Source organism: Calidris pugnax, unplaced genomic scaffold, assembly GCF_001431845.1.
Source record: "Calidris pugnax isolate Ruff unplaced genomic scaffold, ASM143184v1 scaffold13, whole genome shotgun sequence".
NCBI classification, from domain to species: domain Eukaryota; kingdom Metazoa; phylum Chordata; class Aves; order Charadriiformes; family Scolopacidae; genus Calidris; species Calidris pugnax.
Genome location: NW_015090810.1, coordinates 18,756,684 through 18,775,623, shown reverse-complemented (window position 1 = coordinate 18,775,623; position 18,940 = coordinate 18,756,684). Strand labels below are relative to the sequence as shown.

At 43.3% G+C, this 18,940-nt stretch overlaps 1 protein-coding gene across 4 annotated transcripts in view; it reads left to right on the top strand.

The window, feature by feature from the left end:
• Positions 1-18,940, top strand: part of MTCL1 (microtubule crosslinking factor 1) — a 106,658-nt gene that overhangs the window by 50,398 nt on the left and 37,320 nt on the right. For 3 of the 4 annotated variants that reach the window (XM_014938594.1, XM_014938596.1, XM_014938593.1), the window contains exons 4-6: positions 4,991-5,050; positions 11,026-12,351; positions 13,298-13,453. In XM_014938594.1, the coding sequence (XP_014794080.1) occupies positions 4,991-5,050; positions 11,026-12,351; positions 13,298-13,453 (1,542 nt within the window). Of the gene's footprint in view, positions 1-4,990; positions 5,051-7,114; positions 7,193-11,025; positions 12,352-13,297; positions 13,454-18,940 lie in introns of all 4 variants that reach the window. The other variant, XM_014938592.1, reaches the window with a different exon arrangement.

Sequence of the window (18,940 nt, the reverse complement as noted above, 5' to 3'; positions counted from 1 at the left end):
GTCCTCATGGAAAAAGCTGCCCCTGTGCTTTCACTGCACAGCCATTGTAATACAGAAGCATGGGATGGCAGCGAAGCAAAACTTCACTTGGATACTTGGAATTTAGAGACACTTCAGGTCTTAAGAAAGTCAATTATACAATAGAAAGAATGGAAAGTCACCCTATCCTACCATTAAAAAAAATGGATGCTGCTAGAGAAATGGGAAATGCTTCCTTTTCACCAAATGGGCAAACCACAGTACCGGGAAGGAGATTTCAGAAAGCTGCAGTGTGGTAGCTGGAAGCTGCATACATATCCCTTTCCCATCCTAAAGAAACAGGTCTGGGTCATGTTCTTTCAGTAGTAGTGCATTTGTTAAAAGCATTTATTCATTAGTGATTTGAGAGTGACAGAGCTCTGTACAAAGAGTTTGCCTTTATCTACCAGACCAGACAAGCCGGGGGAGCTCTGAGGCAGTGAGATGAAGGGGAATCTTGCACCCCCCCCAATGTCAGCATCCAGCAAGTCCAAAGCTGCAAAAAGTTGAGGGGGGGAAAAGGCCTACAGTGGCCAGCGAAGCTGGATTTGTGTGGAGGGGATTTGCCAGAGAAGGAGCACAGAGATCCCCTGCTTTTTTTCATCCTCTACCACAGTCTTCCCATGTGGTCCTGCACAATGCCTGGAAAACGCTTGCGGTGAGGCATTCCTGAGTAGTGATTAGCGACGCAGTTAACGAACGCTGGTTTACATCACTTGGGGATAAATCCACCTTCTGACCATCTGTTACAAGTGGATCTGGTTTTCTTCCGATTCACATTCATGCCAAACAGAACTACCCTCACTTAAATCACTGGTGTTTCTTGGAGAGTAACCACTATGAGAGGGTTGGTCCATTGGCAAGATCTCCCAACGAGTCACATACTGTGGGGCAGAGATTATGTCTCTCTGGATGTTTTTGTTCATTCTTGGATATGAGGAGTCTCAACAGCTAGCAAAAATTCAGGTCTTATGAAATGCCAACATGCCACTCTGAAGCTGTTAGCCTTGCAGATGCTGGTAATCTGAAAGCAGTCTGCTTCTCCTACTCTGTATTTAGAGCAAGCGGATTTGGTCACTCATGCATTATTTTTTTTAAAGTACTGTCAGATCTCTCACAGGCAGTGTTTTCTAATGAATGCAAATGAAAATTGTGATTATCCATTTCAAAGCAATTGGTAGCAAGCCGTCGTTGTGCATGGAGCATTATTTATACAGCTCAGAAGCCCCAGTGGTGCTCGCGCATAATTCTTCACACATCACAGAGATAGAAATTGCCTTCAGGGCCGGACTTTCCAAGCCAGCCTCTCTGTTTTTAAGTTGCAGACATTGTCACTTCAATGGCTGACAACTTGATTTTGCAGGTTCAGTTTGATGCGTGTATGATAGCAAGCCCACGCTTGCCTGCAGATGCCAGACTGCACCCAAAATGACTTGCTCCTCTTAATAGCAGTGAATAAAGTGACAGGCTGGCAGCTCTTAGGGACTCATGGTTCTCCCTTCTTATTTTCCAAGTCCTTCTTTACTGCTTCCTGTTTGCAGCTCCGTTCTCATCCCACTCAGCACTTGCTTCAGCATGAAAACTTGGGGCATATCATGTGTTTACATGTATGATTCTTCTCAACTCAAACTTTATATCCATGTCTTGCTTAACCTTTAGTTCCAGTGCATTGACTCCTGCTTGCTGTTCCCCGCATGGGAAGTCTCGCTCTCACTGCTCAGTTTGCAGGAGTCTTCTTGGACCTGTTAAAAATGGAATCCGCCAAAAGACACAAATTATCTCTTCCTGTCCATGCTAGGCTCCTAGGGAAAGTGAAAATAATTGTGTCTCTTCCTGCTATTTATACTGTAGTTGCTGCATCCAATAATCTTCTGGGAAGTTAAACATTTGAAAACACTGGGTAATTTATTACCCCCCCTATATTAGCCCTTGTTGGTAGCCGAGAGATGTGGCGCCAATCAAACTGCAGTGAAACTGTGAAAGTAGAAAATTTCCAGGGAGTAACCTCTTTCCTAAGAGACTATGTTAACCAAAGGACTAATAAAATCTTGTTTAACCATCACTGAAAGACTTTTTGGTAGACAGCCAACGCTAGTTGGTCTCTTGAGTATAAAAAGTAGTATAGAAATGTTCCTTCTAGCGTTAATTTCTATCAGTTTCTGATGCCAATCTCCTGTACAGCAAGGAGAAGTGCTCCTTTATTGCACCATTTTGCATTTTAAATCATTTAAGCTCATAGTGCGTTCCACCTACTTCTTCTTGCAGCAGCACCCTCTGCCCTTAGTCCAACTGAAACACCAGCTATGTTGGTTGGAGTTTTGTACAACTCATGCAGCCTGGTCCCATGGTGGGGAAATGGAGATCTTTCCTGGCTCTCATATAGGGCTTGTGGGGGTTTGGTCAGGCAGTCCCCTGTTGCTATGCCTGTGTTTCTAGTCCTCCACACCTGTGTTTCTAGTCCTCCATAGACACGTGGGAGGGAGGTTTCTGCCTGTAATCTGCTGGTAGCCCCTAGAGGTAAATATCCCATTTCTTTTCTTACACCGAGGACAGACTCAGCCTAAGGTTGAGTCTCAGCATTATGGAAATAGAAAGCAATCTCCCAGTCAAGCACTGATCAGAAGGTTGTTCTTACACAAACTGAACAAGACAGTGTGAAAATGCTTAAAGCGAGGCCCCATCTAGGACAGTATGTTCCAAACTTGTTAGTCTGGATCTGTGAAATCCATTTTTTTAGTGAGGACTGGAGCTTGCATCTTCCAAAGCCAGATCACTAGCTGCCTATTTCTCAGCCTGTGATCCATCTCTCCTACCTAAATTTTAATTCCCTTCCTCTTGTTTTCCAAGTATTATCCCGTGCAACAGAGCAAAGGCTTTATTACTTTCTCTTGCACACCACAGCCCATGTGTTGATATCCCCTAGCTTCTCAAGCTGGATGTGTCTTAAGTGTAACCTTTTGCTGATAAGGAAGAGCAAGAAGTTTTTAGGATTTGACACAAGGTTTTGCATTTCTAGCATGACCAGTAGCTGTCTGCTACAATCCTGCATTGAGGGCTCTACAGAAATGGGTAGACTCATGCCTGACTCTAAGGGCTTACAAATTAAATGCAGTAACCAGACAACTTCCTCTTGCTCAGACTGCTCTTGCTTGAAGTCAAAGGGAAAAGCAGTGAGTGTGAGGGCCAGGGCTATGCCCCATATGTCTTCAGCCATAGTGACCCATCTTGCACACCGGGGCATGATGCTGCTGACAGGTGACCGCTTTCAGTTACATATCTGTTTCCAGAATAACACCACATACAAAACAACAACAACAACAAAAGAAAACAGTAACTGTTTGTCCTGGCTTAGCTTGTGTAACAGATTTTCATATGATGTTTTTAGCATTTAAAGTCTTTTTTCATTAAACTGTTTCAGCACGCAGGAAAAAAACATTTCTCTTACTCAGCTTCATTAGTTATAGGAAATCACTGGATTAAAGTAGAGAGCAGATTAGCAAAAATAAACTGTAGTATGTCTTGGGCATATGGTGCCGTGTATGAATGGGTTTTAACTACTTAACTGCGTGTAACAAAGAGCAGAAGGAGAGATTTGTCTTAGCGTGCAATAATTATAATTTGCAGTAGCTGCATAGCTTAACAGTCAGAAACCACAAAGCCAGGGAAAGCTCTGGGTTAGGATTTGTGTGGGGTGTGTGCGCCTGTCCCCGCGCTCACGTTGTGTTTTCTGCCAGCTGACGGCCAGGCACGAGGCTGGACTTAACTAGTTAACAGGATGCCTCTCCCTGCTTTCCCTTCCTCCTCGCTGGGCCCATGGGTTAGTGTGGGTCACAAAAACCAGGAGGCAGCCCATGGGATGCGGGTGCCAGTGCTGGTCCAGGCACGCTGCTCCATCCCAGGGGCCAGAGGGGAGGCACGCCATGGGCAAGCCTGTGACAGCCCAGGCTTTGCCTCAGCTGGAAATTGTCCCCTGCAGAGCAAATACAAACAGAAGCAGTAAATAAAAGAGGCCGCAATGTCAGGGTGGTTGCTGGGGAGTATCAGCCTTCAGGCTCTGGGCACAAACCGCAATACGGCCAGCTTTGAATTCAAATGACTCCGTAGTTTCTAGCTTCCCGCCTTTTTTTTTGTCCAATATCTGTCATTCCCCTTTGATACTTCAACCTCTGCAATTCAAACATATGCCTTTTCTAAAGAGACTCAGCTCACCAGTTGGAACTTGCTCCTGAGACACAAGTCAGTGCAAACACTGGTAGTGTCCCGGTGGTGCTCCATCTCCCTCTTCTCAGGAAAACTGTGCTTTTCCCATTTTGAGTGCTGAGAGGTTTCCGAAAACCAAGCAGTGGTGGTGACATCATTTACATGTCTTTAAAAAACCCGCTTATAAAGGGATATAAAGATTCACAAAGCCAATTTAATCTAATTTATTAAGTAAATTCAGAAGTACCTGGGGATTTACCTGGTATTTATCAGGGCTTCTCAGTGCGTTTGCTAGTAAGGCTTAACCAATAATGTGCACCACGTAGCTTATACATGCATGTCCTTCCCTTTTTTTGGGGGTTGCTTTCTTCTGAGGTTTCCACAATGTGTTTCACATCCACTGTGAGTAACATTTTTGGACTTCTGCCCTGGATTAATCAAACATAAATCATCACCCCATGCGAAAAGAAAGTTTTGCCAAAAATTGCGGTGGTCCAGAGGAGAATAAAAGAGATTTATTTTTTTCCTGTGTGAACTTTTAACTAATTTTATTCCTTTTGGGGGGAGGAGGGGAAGTTTTGTGCATTGAAAAATTCACTGACAAAGCCCCGATCATCTTGTTTTTTTAGTGATTAATGCAAAAAATTAATTCCCCAGCTGCTCAGGAGAATTTTCTTGCTTTTCCCTCTATTAGTTTTATGATGGTGAGTCCTGCCAAACTCGCAGGCTTTCTGTTTACTTTATCAATAACTCAGCATTGCTTCTTTTGCAGAGTTCCCTGAAGAGAAGAGGCAGCAGAGAAATACACAAAGAAAAAAAGTCATTTACCCAGGTATGGTTTTTAAGAACATGCAATTTTGAGCAAAAGCACCTGATAAAAGTCCAAATTTCTTTTTATGGGTGTTGACAGGGCCATCAGGCACATTAACTAGAGTGCAATTAGGCCTTAATCTACTGAGACCCCCCAGAGATAATGTAGAAGCAATTTAGGACACAAGTGTGATCTCCAAACCATGCAGTTTCTTGGGCTCATGGTGTTTGTATCCCTAGATTCAGGCTGCGGGTTTTCTACAAGAAGAGAAAAATCACCTTGCCTCACAAAGTAATTGGATCGCGGCTTAGGGACTAACTAAATTTATACACGGTGCCAAAGATTTTGTGCTAATGAGCACCTTGGCAGGGGATGTGGCTGACACACTGCAACGACACCTCTCGTGTGGCAGCCCCGGGGTTTGATCACTTCCTGGTGTCAGGGGGGACAGCACGTGGACTTGTGCTCCCCCCAGGCTGAGATACAACACGGGGGCCTGAGCTGCCCACTTGCTCTCCCTTCGGACGATGGTTTTATGGAAATCCTGTAGGCTGATCCTTCCCCGGGATGCAGTCTGCCTGGTTTCCTCTGCTTTTTGTGCTGACTGTAGGAGTTAAGGCTTTTCCCAGCGCCCGTACGGGTGCTGTTTACAGCCAGAGAAATGGGGATAGTATTTCGCCTCCCTGTGAAAGGAGCCAAGAGCGATATTGTGCCTTCATTAGAGAGAGGTTGCACCTCCCCTGCTGCCCCCTCGGCAGGCTCAGCGTACACAACTGAGACCCTACGGGTTTTCTCTGAGCCGATGGAGTCTTAAAATCCATTGTTTTGTGATAATAGCCATAATAAATCACGTTGAGTGGGTAGGGCAGCCAGCTGAGTGGGTAGAGTGGGCAGACCGGGGGCTTGTGGTGGCCAGGGGCTGCAGCATACTTTCCCAAGACAGCAGAACAAGCATCCCCACCGAGCTGATACAAGCACGGCTTAATCAGACCTTAAAATGGGGCACTGGGCTTTCTGCCTGCAGTGCCTGCTGTGGAGAATTATTTAAGGCATCAGTTGGGTCAGAGAGTTTGTTTTTCTGCAAGTCTGTAAAATACATGGATAAAATATGTATGCCCACACACAGGCAAATCACAGATGAAGCTATGTGAAGGCGAGGTTGTGTCCACCGGGGGTTGTGGGCGGCACTGTCCTTCCTTTCCTCATTCCTGGAAATAAAGAGCAGTGGCAGAGGGAATGGATTCCTTGTGCTTGCTTCCTCCACTCAGGCATTAACAGCAGCTGTAGTTTGCCTTGGAAAGCTTTAGAAAGGACTACACAAAATTATCCCAGTAACCCTGGGTCAGCTCTGCTCCACTCACAATGTGGAGAAGGGATCCCCGAAACCACCCAAGGGAAAAAAAAGCCTTTGCGCTGTACACACACATTGTAACTCATGCAAGCAAAGTATTGGGGCTTGAAAGTGAAAACCATTGCAACAGCACTGTGCAAGGTGGCCGTTCAGTTTTCTTCAGCAATTCTTCAGGGTAGGAAAGACTGAGAAACAATCTTATATATCGACATGGCCCAGCCTATAGGTGTATTTCCGAGCTATCTCCCAACTCCAGGGTGTTACTCAGAGCTGCCCCCAAACCCAGGTGTCCCTTCAGAGGTATGTCCTGTTTGAGACCAGAGAGCACCGTAGCAAGTGCCTGACCTGGTCAAACAGCCGCCAGGTCCTGGGACATGGCCCAAAGGGGTTAGTACAGACACAGCCCAGGAGGTTCAAAACACTGCTCTTCAGGGACAGCCCTAAATACCTAAAATAAGTTCAAATAACCATTACACATTTTGTGAAAAGCAACCACAAATTCAGATTCTGTGGATTCACATGCCTACAGATATGTATAGCATATGGCAAGACCAGTTTTTTTTTCAATCACTGGGAGCTCATCATGAAAATTAGCTGGAATGTTGCACCCACCACAGGGCACACCAAGTAAATAATACCTGTGAAACTGATTGTTTTGAAGTCGTGTAAAAGCAGAATTCATAGTAGCACTTACCCGCCTCTAGCAGTATTGAAGAAAAAAAGTTTTTATTCAGCAGAATTGCAAAACGGAGCTTCTTGGAAAATACCAGGCACCAGGCAAAACACAAAGAAAAGTGGTTCTCCAGCGCAAGGTAGGAGTCCTGGCCCTCAGCCAGATGCTTGGGTGCTGGTCATACTGCCCTGTCGTCAGACTTGCAACCCCAAAACCGCTTACCCATCTTCTGCCTGGCAGTTCCCTTGAGCTGGTGGTGGTGGTGGAGGAGACGGCATTGGTCTCTATCTTTGTGTCTTCTTGCCAGAAAAGAAATATCATATTTGGGAATTTTTGATCAGCTCTTCATTCTCCTCACATCATTTACATTGCATAATGAATTTTTAGTTCATTTCTTTCCTTTAAGTTTTGTTTCTTTATCTCCACGTTCCACATTTGTCTAAATTAGACTGCAGACTCTGTAGGGAGGGATCTGGGTTTTTTCTTTCTGCTTTTTTTTTTCCATTAACATCCCTCTGAAGTGCCATGCGGAGCTGTGATGCTATTGCATGTGAATAATCCCTATCAGTAATCATTAATTCCCATTTATCGTTACTGATCTCTTAAAGTCCGTGACTAGTGCCAAGGCTGAAAGAACATTTTTGCATTGTCGTTCCTTCTTTTCTTTCTATACGCTCTTCCCTACGTACACCTTTTAGGAAAGAGCCCACATACTGGATGTGAAATACAATCAGACTGTGCCACAGCCCAGCTTTCACCTCCTAGGATTTGAGCCTCTTGTTCCTCCAGAACAGTGGAAAGACTCTATTCTTTTTTTTTTTTTTTTTTTTCTTTCTTTGCCTTCTTTTTATTCGTGATTTAACTAATAATGAACAATTCTTAATTTCAGTGATATGGCCTCTCCTTAGTTTGCCTTCCGTGTCGAAACTGTACTTGCCTGTGTGGGTGTCTCACCCTCTTGCTGTTTTCTACTCGATTTCAACTGATCAAGAAATCACTGATATTTCTGTACACAAAGTTTCAGAGGGACAGGTGCATGAGGGTTGGAGTCCTACCCTTCTGGCATGCTGAGATCTGGCTGATAAATCTCTCCCGACCATTCTTTTTCTTTAGAAAAAAGGTGTCAGGGGGATGGGATTTTCAGTAGTCATGTTCCCTGGCAGAGAAGCAGGGAAGATCTAGAGCTTTCTCACCTTTCCAGATGGGATCCATATTTAGTAGGCGAGATTAACATCCATCAGCCCTGTTGTTTTGTATGAGGCTTGTGTTTGTTTAACAAAAAAGGTCTGGTTTGTTTCGGCTCTTGTGAGAAACAGAACTTACAAATGTGATCCTTTTTTTTTTCTAGACAAAACCTAGCAATAAAATAATGCTGTTATAAGAAGTTAATGATGGTTTTGTCCTGCTGTATGTAATAACACACTAACTCTGCAGATGCATTGAGTCGTGCAGTGATGCCGAGCGAAAACACTGGGGCCCTGACCCCAAACCCATTGAAGCCCTTTCCTTTTCTTCAAAGGCTTCAAAATGCTGAGTGCGTTGTCCCAAATGCGACTGTTATTTATGTTGCTGGAACCACAGTGGGTGTCAGGCTGGACCCCGCTCTGACCCCCGGGGAGGAGCTGGCCCCTGGGGCTCCCAGCCTGGGGAGAGGGGTGCGGGCAGCCCGGCACATCCCCACCGGCATCGGTCCAGCTGCCTGTGGCCAGGAAGGTGCCAGGCACCAGCTAGTGCCGCTGATGGCTGGGCTCTTGCAGCCAAAGGCAGACAAGAAGCACGGGGAAGAATGCTGGATTACAAAGAGAGAATAAGGAACATGTCAGATGTGATTATTTCCAAGCTATTAGCAGACAAACGAATAAACTGGAGTAATCACCCCACCTGTGAGCTCAGACGTGCAGCAGTGGTCTGGATGTAACCTTCCTTGTGATCTCTGTATTACCCTAAAAGCAAAGCCTACAGCTGTGGGGATAAACTGATTCTCGATGCGAGGGAAAACAGAGGTAGTGTATGGGGCAACCCTGACCAAACACAATGCTTTGGTCATCGTACAGCCTTATCCAGCCAGAACAACCAAAATTCAGTGTGACTCCAAGGGAGGCTGCATGGAGCTTTGCCAGGTTTAAATCTGATACTTAATTTGCAGGTTTGAGTTACAAAGCGAAAAGCAATTTGCAAATACATGTGTGAAAAAGAGGTGTGTGTATGTGAGATGGTGATAGAGAAGGAAGCAAGCCAATGTTCTAGAGGCTCTGCTTGTGATCTGTTCTATGCACCCTGGCTGTATTCACAGAAAACTCACATTTCTGCTACCAGAAACACAACGACCAGAGTTTTAGTCAGTCAACTGATCAACTGATTGCAATTGTGTTTGACTTATGGTTATCACTGAAGACCACATATTAACAGAAACTTTGGCTATTGTTTACCTCTGTCATGTTATTAATATTTAAGATAACTTTTTTAACTATTTAGCATTTTAAAGTTCCAACCTGTGCCAAGCAGAACCAGTAAGAGAGCTGACTGAGTTCAGAAGTATACCATCAATTACTTTTTTGGCTGTTTGGGTATTAATAGCTGAAATTAAGACATAATTAGTCTGTGTCTAAATAGAATGGGGCGAAACTAATCTATGTAACATAAAAGACACCATTACCAATGTGCAAGGATGTGTGCTTTTGAAATTAAATCATTTCCTCAGATTACTGAGCCATAATTAGTTTTGTAAATCTTTTTATTTTTTTAATAACCTAATCTGGGTGAACAATTAAAGTCAGTCATGTTTTCTTCCGGATTTGGTTGCCATTGTTAGTATTTATAACAAAATGGTGCTTGTGAAAGATAAAAGTGCTCCGGAGACTGAAATGAAGTTTCCATAGATAATTGCACATATGTCCACATGGCCTACCAACAATGATGAAATCTGCTGTCTCAAGAGATCATCTTTCAAAGCCTGCCTTCCATTATACCGCTAATGCTGATAAATGTGTCTCTTAAGAGGCCAAGTGCCTGTATCTCCATGACAATTCATGAAAGCGATTCATGCAAAGAAATTGTTCATTGGCTTAGAATTTACTTAACCTTGTCTCTTATTTCAGCACAATACACACTAGAGTTTTCATTCGAGTTGAGATGCAGTGCTTTAAAATGCCCAACACACACACAAAAAAATCCAACCCTCATTTAATATCTTGCTGCTTCCTGAAAAACAGAGGTTTTCACATGGGATGGGTTTGGATGTAACTACAGTTTAATGAATTTTTTTTTCCTTTCTCACAAGTTTTCACCAGTCTCCCTTGTGAACAGTTGTCCATATCAGAAAGAGTGATCACACTCTGGTCCATCCTAATAAAAACAGCAGCAGAGACAACAGTAGTGCTCTCTATTCAGAAAGTGAGTTAGGCACTCCGGCTAGTTCACAGCATTGTGAGATCCCGTAATTAAATTCTTCACTTCACAAGGCAACCGTGCCTTTTAGCACACTTTTTTTTTGTGTGCTTTCCAGTTGAAGAAGCCTGAGATTTGGGATTACGATGAGCAAACTCATCTGAGTAGTCTTTGTTTCATGGTGCTAAAAGCGAGCAAATGTATCATTAAAAATAAATGGAACAGTCAGTGCCAACAAATCATGGCACCTTTTCATTGAGTCATTGTTATTTTCCACAAAATTTGCTCAGTATTTGAGAAAAACTAAGCATTGTGCTGGCACTCTTGCATCACTGAGCACTTGCACTGGCACACTGATTTATTTTCTTTTCCCCCTCTTTATCTCTGGTCAAGCTGCTTTGCCATTTTAACCAGGACCAAGCTGTGAAATGTGTCAACTGTGTGGTTTGCGCAGCTCTGTCTGTGTTTTGTTTGCGTACCTAACATACAGCTCAGAGGGTGGGGAGGTGGAGATTTTGGAAGGTGAGCAACTGATTTTGCTTGTAATATAATCTTGGTGTGTGGGGGGGTGATTATTCTTGGCAGGAGGACAGTGCTGATTTGAAGTGCCAGCTCCAGTTTGCCAAAGAGGAGGCAGCGCTGATGCGTAAGAAGATGGCCAAACTGGGGAGGGAGAAGGATGAACTGGAGCAGGAGCTCCAGAAGTACAAGTCCATCTATGGAGACGTGGACAGTCCCCTGCCTACAGGGGAGGCAGGGGGCCCACCCAGCACCAGGGAGGCCGAGCTGAAGCTTCGTTTGAAGCTGGTGGAGGAGGAAGCAAACATACTGGGCAGAAAAATAGTGGAACTGGAGGTGGAGAACAGGGGGATTAAAGCTGAGATGGAGGATATGAGGTGCCAGTACGAAAAAGAGTGTCTCAGCAGGGACCATATTTCAAGCATTCCTACCTCGCCCTACGGCGACTCCGTGGAGTCGGCCACGGAGCTGCGCCGGCACCTGCAGTTTGTGGAAGAGGAAGCAGAACTGCTGAGGCGGTCAATCTCCGAAATCGAGGATCACAACAAGCAGCTAACGAACGAGCTGAACAAATTCAAGTTTGAGCCGGGCCAAGAGGCAGGCTGGTTGGATGACGCAGCCTCCAAGTGTGGCGGCACCTTGCAAGAGGAGCTGAAGTCGGCCAGGTGTCAGATCAACGAGCTGAGCGGGAAAGTGATGAAGCTCCAGTATGAGAACAGGGTCCTGATGTCCAATGTCCAGCGTTACGATCTGGCCTCTCATCTGGGCCTCCGCACTTCCAGCCCAAGGGACAGCGATGCTGACAGCGATGCCGGGAAGAAGGAGAGTGACAGCGAAGAGGGTCGCCTACCTCAGCCAAAGAGAGAGGGGCCCATTGGGGGTGAGAGTGACTCTGAAGAAGTTTATGAGAAGACGTCAGGTTTTGGGAGCGGGAAGCCGTCAGAAGTCAGTGACCTGTGCTCCACTGAGCTCATGAGAGTGAAAGAGGACACCGAGTCTTTAATTAACATCAAACGCGAGGCTGAGCGCCTCGAAAGGACCGTGGACCGCCTTATCACTGATACGGACAGCTTGATTTACGACGCAAAGGTGCATGTGACCAGCAGCCCATCCACTGAGCAGGATTTCAAAAGTGGTGAGGAAATGGGAGAAGATAAGCACCAACCAGAGCTTCTGGATACCATCAACTCCAGGATGAAAGCTTTCCGGAAGGAGCTGCAGAACTTCCTAGAGAAGGTTGATCACATTGGGGAGGGTCTTAAGGAGCAGATGGAGGACCTCTCCCCTCTTCCCCATCTCACAGAGTCTTCCAGTTTTCTATCCACAATGACGTCCATGTCTCGAGACTCTCCCATTGGTAACCTGGGGAAGGAGTTGATCACCGACTTCCAGGTAGGCCAGCCCTTTGTTTGCCTTCTTTCTGTTTATTGTTTCTTTTTCTTGCTGCCATCGCTACCCTAGAGCTAATTTTCCTCACAGCTGCTTTGTTATGATTTCAGACCCGCGATGTATTAAAGTGTGTAATGTTAAACACTTTATAGGTTTTTTTTCTTTTGTTTATTTGCACAACTCCTTTGATTGAGAGGCGGTTCCTCGTGGCAAAAAGGCTAATCCACCGGTGCTATAGAGATCTGTCTTCTTTTTGTCTGTAACAGCAGTGTTTCCCCATGAAAGAGGAGATTAATTAAAGAAAAATAAAATTCTGATGAATGTAAATTAGCAGCCTTGCTAAGAAATGTGAGGAGGTCTTTATTATGCTCTCTTGTAAAAAGGTCAGGCGTGTTCTCAAAAGCCTTGCCAAAAGAACCCAACCAAACGCAGTTTTCTAAGTGATGTGTTTTGAAAAGCCTGCTTACAGCTCACTCCCCTAACCGAGCAGCGAGTGAGAAGCTCTGTAGCCAGCGAAGGACTGCCTTGCCTAAAGCGTTGCCCGTGGGCGCATGTGTAAACTGCCACAACTGCCACACTGGATATGGCTTTTCTGCACAGCACAAGTAAGGAAGGAAGAGCCTTGTGTCCCGTATCCTTCATGACTTGTATGCTTGCTGTTGGTTTGACTCATGCATCCTCATTGCATGCGCCTCATAACCAGTGTTTGCGTTCTTTTTTCCTCTCTTTCTCTTTTTTGCTTTTCAGATGTTTCAGCCCATCATTTTGCTCATCCTCATTTTGGTTTTGTTCTCTTCACTTTCTTATGCCACTGTATTTAAGTTGGTTTTTCTGTTCACGCTTTTCTTTGTCTTGTAGTTTTTCAGTCGTCTACCTTACCCATTTTTGTTTTCTTTATTCCCTCCTGTCCTTTTGTTTTTTTGTTATAAACTGCCCATGCACCTAACAGTCCAAACTGAGGGATCAGATGGAGTGGCAGCTCAAACAAGATCGTGGAGAGGAGCGAGAGATTCACCACCAGCGAGCCACCACCGACCCACACCGCAGAGCTGATGGAGACATTAAACTCTACAGGCCAGGAGACAAGGGCTGTTTCAGTCTAGAGGTCAGCAAAGCAGCCCATCTTACTCACTGCCTCCTGCTGCCTTAGCCAGGAGATGAGTAACAGAAGCCAGGGGTTGGGGGAGTAAATTGGACCAAACATAGTACCTCTCCTGTGAAATTTGTGGTTGACCTCCTTTCCCCCTTGCAGTTTCAGAGAAGCAAATTGGTCCTGACTTTGGACTCATCACCCTGCTCCCAGTAGCTTTGCTAAGTGGGAAAATATGGCTCAGGGACCCACTACAAATGAGTATAATAATGAAAGATCTCTGGAAGAGGTTGTAATCCCTGATGTGAGATCATGCTTCCAGGTTGACTTTGTTGGGTATTTTAAATTTGGAAAGTCTACAGATAGACAGCTTTGCATTTTGCCTGGCAGTAATCTGCACAGGAGAGGGTTTGATGCTGGTGTGCGTGGTGATTCTCAACAGGGAACACAGCACTCTGCAGCCTCCAAAAAAAAGGCTTACTTAAAGCAGAATTCTCCATTGTTTGGGTTGTTGAGCACTTTTCCATTTGTCAAAAACATCGATCAGTTTTTATTTAAATCTTCATCCATGCAGAGGCCATATCAGCCTCAGTAAGCATCTCCTTAGCTGCTTTCTCATGAACATAGGTTGTCCAGACACTACAACTGGTCCTGAAGAAAACAATTTCTAATCTTTCTATGAAAAGGCAAGCTTGGAGCATTGAAAAACTTTTCTGCTCCCCACTGGGAGGCCAAATCCACCTTGAAACTGTGGTGGTTAGAGTAGCTTCTAGCGAGGATGAATTTTAATATGCTTTTAATTCTAAAGATGCGTGCAGAGGCATTATTATATCTGAAACCCCTAGTTTCCCTCTGGGAAATGGAGAATGCTGGCCGGGACATCTGGGTTTGTGAGTAAGCAATAACAAGCAGTAGAAAGCAGGGGCAGGAGGATAAAGCTTCAGGGCGGCTGGTAACCATGTGGCACAATGCTCTATTGAGTATCAAAGGGAGAGTGGCCCTTCATCTCAACACAGGTAATTCCTTGCTGGTTCTGTTTTGTTTGTTTTAAACTATCCTGACAGCGCAGAGATCTGGTAGTATCAGAACAATTAATTTGTTCGGCAGCTTCTCTTCCAACTTTCCACTTTTACCAGTGATAATAAACTTCAGGAAGGATATCTGATAAACCCAGGACACCGTAAGTCTCTCACTGAAAGGTAAAGTCTTTCTTCTTCAGCTGTGAATGGATGATGAGGTAGCGAAACTTTGCCATTGAGTATGGATCCTTTTGCAATTTTGTTCGTCAATAGTTATGGTAGGTTAAGTCAGAAAATCACCACAGTAAATGTTTACAATATTTCTCTTTAAAATTCTGTCGCCTTTATTAATTCCCTTGCCTTAGATCAGCCTTGTTATTATATTGACTCTTGGATATGTGAGCCCTCTTAAGATTAGAGATTTGGGTAATTTTGGCACAACAGTTTTTTTAACTCTCCCGGGATGGGATGGTGTGTAAACTGTGTATAGCAAACTGTGTTTAAACAGAGGATGGATAGTTTTCACACCACACTTGACAAGGAACAAGGCAGTAATTGTAATCAAAGGTAGAGAATATCCAGCTGAGGTCTAGATGTGCTAAAAGATGAGCAAGGCTGGTGCTCAAATGGCCCAGTCTGAGATAATGTTGAGTACTAAGATGTTTGTTTCAGTCAGGTTTATGTAAGCAACAAAGAGTATTACGTTGCTTTACACTGAAACTTTTCAGTGCGTGGACAAGCCAATTGAAATCTTTTAATCTCTAATAGTCAAATCCAAGTGAAGCAGAAGATTCCTCCAAATAATTTTGTGTGGTATAATTTTGAGTATTTTCTTTTTTAATTTCATACACTGCACTAGCAAAAACTAGCACTTTTCTTGTGCCAGGTGAATGAGCAGAAAAGAATATTATTCAAATATCAAAGGGGTTTTTTTAATACCACAGAAATTTCACATGGAGACTCAAACTTTTTAATGTCCACAGCAGAGATGGCTACACATAAGCTTTTATCTGCCTTAACTTACAAAGTGAAAATATGCACAATGGCCAGTGGATAACATTGATTGATGATCTTCTTACTGTGTATGGACTTTCTGCATAAGAAGAACTCATTGTATTTCAGTGAGGCAAATGTTTTATTTTTAAGCAAGTAAACCCATTTTTCTAAATTCAGTTTTTCCAAGCTGAATTTTAAATGAAAATTTTCCCAAGCAATGCTGAGCAGCTTCCATTTAGCCATTTCTCCTATTTCTAAAAATGAGCATCGTGGGAGCCTAATTGTTTGATTAAATACAATAAATGCAGACTGACTTGTGCTTGAAACTACCCTGTAGCCTAACTGTAAACATCTGCCTTTGTTTGGGCTTTGCGCTGCAGTTGTTAGTGCAACAGTATTATTAGAATGTATTTGCATGTTAAAGAGGTGGGTTAGAGTCACAGTCCAAGGGAAATTATATCTTAAAATTGCCTTAAGAGCGGGGCTTTGTTTTCTTGCTGAAACAAGCCATTCAGCTGCTGTTGTGGGAGGTTGGAGCCCATTGAGGTGGATGTTCGATCCATTATTCATGATTTTAGCAGAGCTGGGTTATGGTGGGAGGGGAATATCATTCTTTACCATCCAAAGAAAGAGCAAGTGAACAAGTGAGAATTGCCCTGACTAAAAGACAGGAGGAACTAAAAAAGGTAACACAATGCTTCATGGAGCAAACGCCTGGTACAAATCAAAGGATTACTATGGCAACAAATGGAAACCAGTGGGAAAAATGGTAAATAATTTTTCATCAGGTGAATTTTACCCTTTTTACTAGTGGAGTATCCACAAACCATAGGCAGCTTCCTTAAGCAGTCTCCACTTGTTTATTCAGAAACAAAAAGATTCTGGAGAAGTAAAAAAATCTTTTTTTTCGTCTTTCAAACGACCAAATACAGTTTATTGCAATGTTTGATACCTGATGCCCTAAAATCGAGCTGTATCTCATAGCTCTGATTGTTCTTTCAAAGGGCATCAGTTCTGCCCTTGCCTGAGTGAGTATATATCACCAAAGCCTAAAGCAGTCATCTTGGCATTTGGGATTTAGTTACTGTTTTTATTTTTGTAGGTGGCTTTTAAAAGCTTACACATTTGTTTCTGTGCAGAAAAATGCCACAAAATCTCAGATGCTCACAGGTTATGGAAAACGAATCACCAAAGTGAACTAACTTAAAAGGAACAAATTGTAACCAGAGAATTAAAATAAAAGCAGATAGGCTAGAGAAGGTGAGATCATGTCTTAAAAAGCAAGCTTTCACAAGGTCTAATAATAGGTAGGAAAAGCTAACACTGGGGATTAATTTCTTCTAGGCCTTTCTTAGTCTGTTTAACTATTTTTCTTACTTATGATGCCTGTAAGAAATATAAAACATCTCTATTACTGTAAAGTAATACCTTGGTTAAATGTGGACCAAGCAGGTACAGTGATGTGCAAGTTAGGTAAGTCACTTTACCACCTGCTTTAAATCAAATCTGCTGAATTAATCCATTTTGGACATACGAGGATAATTTTGGTCTATATTTTGAATGTTCTATTTTTAGCTGGTTTTGGTGTGTCTGTGCTCCTTCTGTGCAATTTTCATAATCCCATGTGAGAGCTTTTTGGCTGGATGGCTCTTGCAGCAGCTTCCATCCATGTGCTGAAAATTTGCACGTCCTTTTCTCTTGCCCCAATTTAGGATTTTGTTTTCCCAGAAAGGAAATAGTGCATGTTTTATACATTGTGATTTTTCTTTCTTCTGAAAAAAAAAACAAAACCTGAACAATTGTGGACACAATAAAAGGTATATCTCTTAGTGTCCACTGTTCCTCCAATGCAAAGTTGTGGGAAGAAGGACAAACTGGTGCTGACAGTATTCCTTCCCACCAAGATTAGGGGCAGCAAGAATAATTTACTTTGATGAATTGTAGTCTTTCTTGCTATGCAAGATTCTGTAAAGGTTGACAATATAATGGCTTAAAAGACCCTTTATGATGTAAATCTGGATATCCCAGACCTAACTGAACTTGGTGAGACTTTCTATACTATCCATACAATGAATTGGATTTTTAAAGACTTGGAGCAGCATTCTGTGTTTTCCCGAAATCAGAGACACTCTGTGTAAGCACAGACAAATAACCACACAACTGCCTATTGTACCCTAGCAAGTTGAATATATGTGATTTACTTTTAAGGGGGAGAAAAGAAGAGGACATCTTCAGATGCAGCCTCTGATAATTCAGTTAGATGTGTATTGCATGTAAAAAGTAGTGCAAAAGGCACTAGATGTTCTTCTCAGGTCTGGTTGATTGTATGTCTGCAATGATCAACCATCATGTGTCAAAAAGTAGCAGTTTTCAGAATGCATAATCAAATCTAAGGTCCAAATATCAAAGCACTATGACATAGCATTAGATGAGCAACAGAAAATGTTCATCTCTTGCCTTCCTTGGAATGGCATGCAAATTCTGGAGAGCATCTTTCTACCCTGCCTCCTCAGGCCTTCTTTTATTCCAACCCTCCAGAAAAGAAAAAAAGGTAAAAAAGAAAGACTCCACAAAATTTGATGTTCACGGTTGTTGCGTATAAACTGATTAAGTTTACAGGCAAATTGAGATTGCAATTAGGAATGGTAAAATGGAGAAAACAGAGAAGTAAAACCTAGCCTCATGGTGCATTGGTAAACATGTGAAAACAAGGCATGGCAGAAATGTGGGATTGTGTGAGCTGGAAAGTAACCTGAAAAGCCTTCAGCATGCTGAGAGGGGCAGAAAGGGGTCGGTGCAATGAGGGAGCAGTGGTGAAGCCCCCAAAGTATGGATGACTTTTCTCTGCATATCCTCTTGAGGTAAAGACATCAGCGTGGATTAGCTTCTTCTGGAGTGATAACAGGTGAGAGAAGAGGACTCGGCAGAAGGATTTGGCACTGCCCGTCCGAGAGGACAGAGGTGGAAGTGGATCTGGAAATGCAATAATTGGGATTTGTAGGAAACTGTCAGCCAGTGTCAAGCAGTGGATGAAGTGTAGCTGCTTCTGTGGCACTGTGATGGAGTAGTGCTAGCTCGTAGTTCCTGTCATAGTGTGTCTGTATGTCTTGTTGTAGTGAGTTTGTGTCTGTTTCTGTGGTTTAGGTCTGTCGTGTGGTGACTGTCACATTCGGGGTGTTTTCCATTCCTCCTGTAGCATGTTTGGTAATGAGAACAAATGAAACAAAGAATGGAAGTTAACAGGTTATCAACTCTTGTGTCCATTTTGTAGCAGTGTTGTTTTCCAAAACAAAACAAAACCACAGTTGTGCCACAGACTACACCCTGCTGATTATATGATGGGGGTCTGATTTCCACATATAAACATATAGATGGCCATCAGTGCAATATCAGGTGTCTGAACTGCATATACAAATATCACATGATACATTTCTACATATTCTTTATTCACAATCCAGATGTTTAGCAGCAGTCTATTAGGTGCTTA